Here is a 3,033-nt window from a genome sequence, read left to right on the forward strand (position 1 = left end):
CAATAGACGATGTCATACGCAAATTCGATGCTGAATGATGATCCGTCAAAAAGTTAATGAAGGAACAACGTTAGTCAATGACGGATTACTCGGTTACTCACTAATTTTTTCCAATTTTGAATGTAATCAATTGAAAGTTCTCCGACAAAATCGAACCGATTTTTCCTCGTAATCTACTATTAATTGACAATTCTACCCGGACTTTTCTAAAATAAAAATCACACTGGATGAGACCTCGTTAACTGATGCGATTTGGTCCGATGGTCGTTTTGGTTCGGACGTGCGATTTGGTTCGATGAGTTAAGCAAACGCTGACAGGTTCTTCTCCGTAGAACATTTCACGAGATATTACAAATGATGGTCGTCGACTGGCGGAATAACACAACGAAACACCTCGATTTACGCCTGATGACGAACATGGCGCATTTCGCGCATCACGCTTCAAGGATAATCATCGGTCTGCAAGTGGCCTCCGTATTTTTTTATAGTTCCGGAGTTCTCGCCGCAAACGCAAGTGACCCTGACAGGTGGGAGCCGTTCGCGCGAGAGCTCATATTGAAGATGGATTTTCCGTTCAATATTAGCACGAATTCTATTTACACGGGCGTTACGATCATGCAGTTTGTCCACCTGGTGCTGGTCGCTTGCGGTATCACCGTTATCAATTCGCTCCTCGTCACTTTGGTGAGTCCAAATTGCGTCGCGCAAAACTCTTACTCATAGCATGTCTCCCCGCTGTATTTAAAGAACGCAAGAAGTCACGTTTTCTTTCCATCTTGATGAAAAGCTCCTTACATCAATCTGTGAACTCTTAGATACTCCATGATTGCGGTCAAATCGACATTCTTTGCAAATGGCTCACAAAAATATTCTCCAATAACGTATCGCACGTGGCGCACGAATCGGTAGACGAGACGATTACGTTGCGCTCGTTGATCATAAAACACCAGCAGATCATCGTGTTCTCGAATAACATCGAGGATGTTTATACATATATCGCATTGATGATATTATTGTCAGACACGCTTATTACATGTTGCCTAGGATTCGTTATCGTTACCGTGAGTAACATGAAAGAAAAATAATATTGAATTTCTGATAGATACGGATAGTTTGAATGACCGATGAAAAATTTCCGGCGGCTGTAGAGATCGAAGAAACGTTATCCCATTTGCATCATTAGGAGATTTAAAAAATGTCACCGAAACTTAATATTACGATAAATATTATTGAAATCGCAAAAATCGATTACAAGTTGATATAAATTCTTATGATAGATAGATAAATATATGCATTTATTATTCTAGAAAGTTATGGAAAAGAAAAAATGTAGAATAGGAGATTTTATAATAAAAAAATTTCACATTTTGTTTAAGTTATGACTTATTAAAATTATAAGAATCTCGATAATTGTGGAAATGATACTGTTTATGTATAACAAAATTACAAAAAATTGATAGTTTTCTTATCCAGATTAATTACAACGATTTAAAGTTCATTCGCAAAAGAAGATGGAATTTCGATAAACAGGAATTATATCGCAGATATAATTGCTTCCATGAAAATGGAATGGCCATGAAATGAAGAGATATATTCGTCTTTGATGCAAATGGGTTAATTTGTATTGATATAATTAATTTCCATCGAATCACCTGTTTATGAAAATCACAGTCGATCGGCACGCCCAATGGTGGGGCGATCCTTATCAAGTCGGTGTTGTTCTACATGACGATTAATCTCGAGGTCTTCATATATTGCTTCGCCGGCGAGTATCTGAGCGCGAAGGTTAGTATCTTCGACGATTTCTCTGTATCCATCGATCCCATATCACGTTTATCTTTCAGAGTAAAAAAGTCGGAGATGCGGCGTACAATTCTCTCTGGTACAAGGCTCAGACTAAAAATTGTCGCATGATATTGTTTCTCATATTGAGAGCGCAAGATCGATTAACGATCACTAGCGGCAAAATCGTGGACCTCTCCTTGGAACGTTTCACAAGCGTAAGAATCGTCCACGGAAATCGACAAGTCGACGCTCATGTCAAAATGATATGCACGCGCACTATTATAGCTTACCTGTTATATTTTAGGATTGTCTGGAAAAATCAAAATATCTATTTTATATCTCTATCTCTATTTTAAATCTGAGATAATTTTTCGAAAAGTCATTAGTGTCGTTTTTTTTGACTACCCGGGTTCTTTGGGGTACCCAGGTATTACCCGGATACTCGTGTAACTGAATAGACAATTAATTCCAGATAATACATTGAAAATATATTATCAATTCGCGATTCATATTCTCATATACAAGACATTCGGAAACTCGTACAAAAAAGACGGTTTCCAGTTTATAAGAAAAATGACTTACTTCATAAGATCTCCTAACTATGATAAAAATCAGCTGCTGCCCGCTGCTTGCTGCGTTGTTCCGCCTCAAGTTGCCAGATTGTGGGACGCGGGATACTACATGCAGCATATGATTCTCATCGCTAGTAAGAGATTTTAAAAGAAATAAAACATTTCTCTTATAAACTGAAATCTATCTTTCATTTTCTGACAAAATAAAGCTTAGAAAATTCCGTTCTTTTGATAAAATTATATTTCGAGAGAGACTGATTCGGATCATATTCGATACTATGACTTTTGCAAAAATTATTCCATTTTTTATAAATCTCAACATATTTTTACATTATTTTATATACTCAACATTTATAATTATATATTTATGCACAATAAATAACGAATGACAACATTACAGGTCATGAAGGCGTCAGCGTCATACATATCGGTGCTACTAGCGATGTATTGAAAATATGTGAAATGTTGACACTTGTTACAATAAGTAGTTACAAAAGTAGTTACAATAAATAGTTACAAATGTAGTAGAGCGATGGAAAATTTAACAGCAATATAAAAATATATATAAAGTATATATTTTTTCACTGCATATATACTTGCTTTACTCTAACGGCAAAACTATAACCTTAGTTATTATTATTTATATTTTTATTGATATGGTGCAATAATATTTAAC

The 3,033-nt window shown here is 35.8% G+C and overlaps 1 protein-coding gene across 1 annotated transcript; it reads left to right on the top strand.

Annotated features, from left to right (window-relative positions):
• Window positions 1-357: 357 nt before the first annotated feature.
• Window positions 358-2,808, top strand: LOC106751197 (odorant receptor 4-like). Its single transcript, XM_014632028.1, has 5 exons — window positions 358-684; window positions 816-1,061; window positions 1,672-1,785; window positions 1,845-2,000; window positions 2,758-2,808. The coding sequence occupies exons 1-5, from the start codon at window positions 358-360 to the stop codon at window positions 2,806-2,808; spliced, it is 894 nt and encodes a 297-aa protein (XP_014487514.1).
• The last annotated feature ends 225 nt before the right edge of the window (window positions 2,809-3,033 follow it).

Source organism: Dinoponera quadriceps, unplaced genomic scaffold, assembly GCF_001313825.1.
Source record: "Dinoponera quadriceps isolate SergipeBrazil2010 unplaced genomic scaffold, ASM131382v1 scaffold9605, whole genome shotgun sequence".
Taxonomy (NCBI): domain Eukaryota; kingdom Metazoa; phylum Arthropoda; class Insecta; order Hymenoptera; family Formicidae; genus Dinoponera; species Dinoponera quadriceps.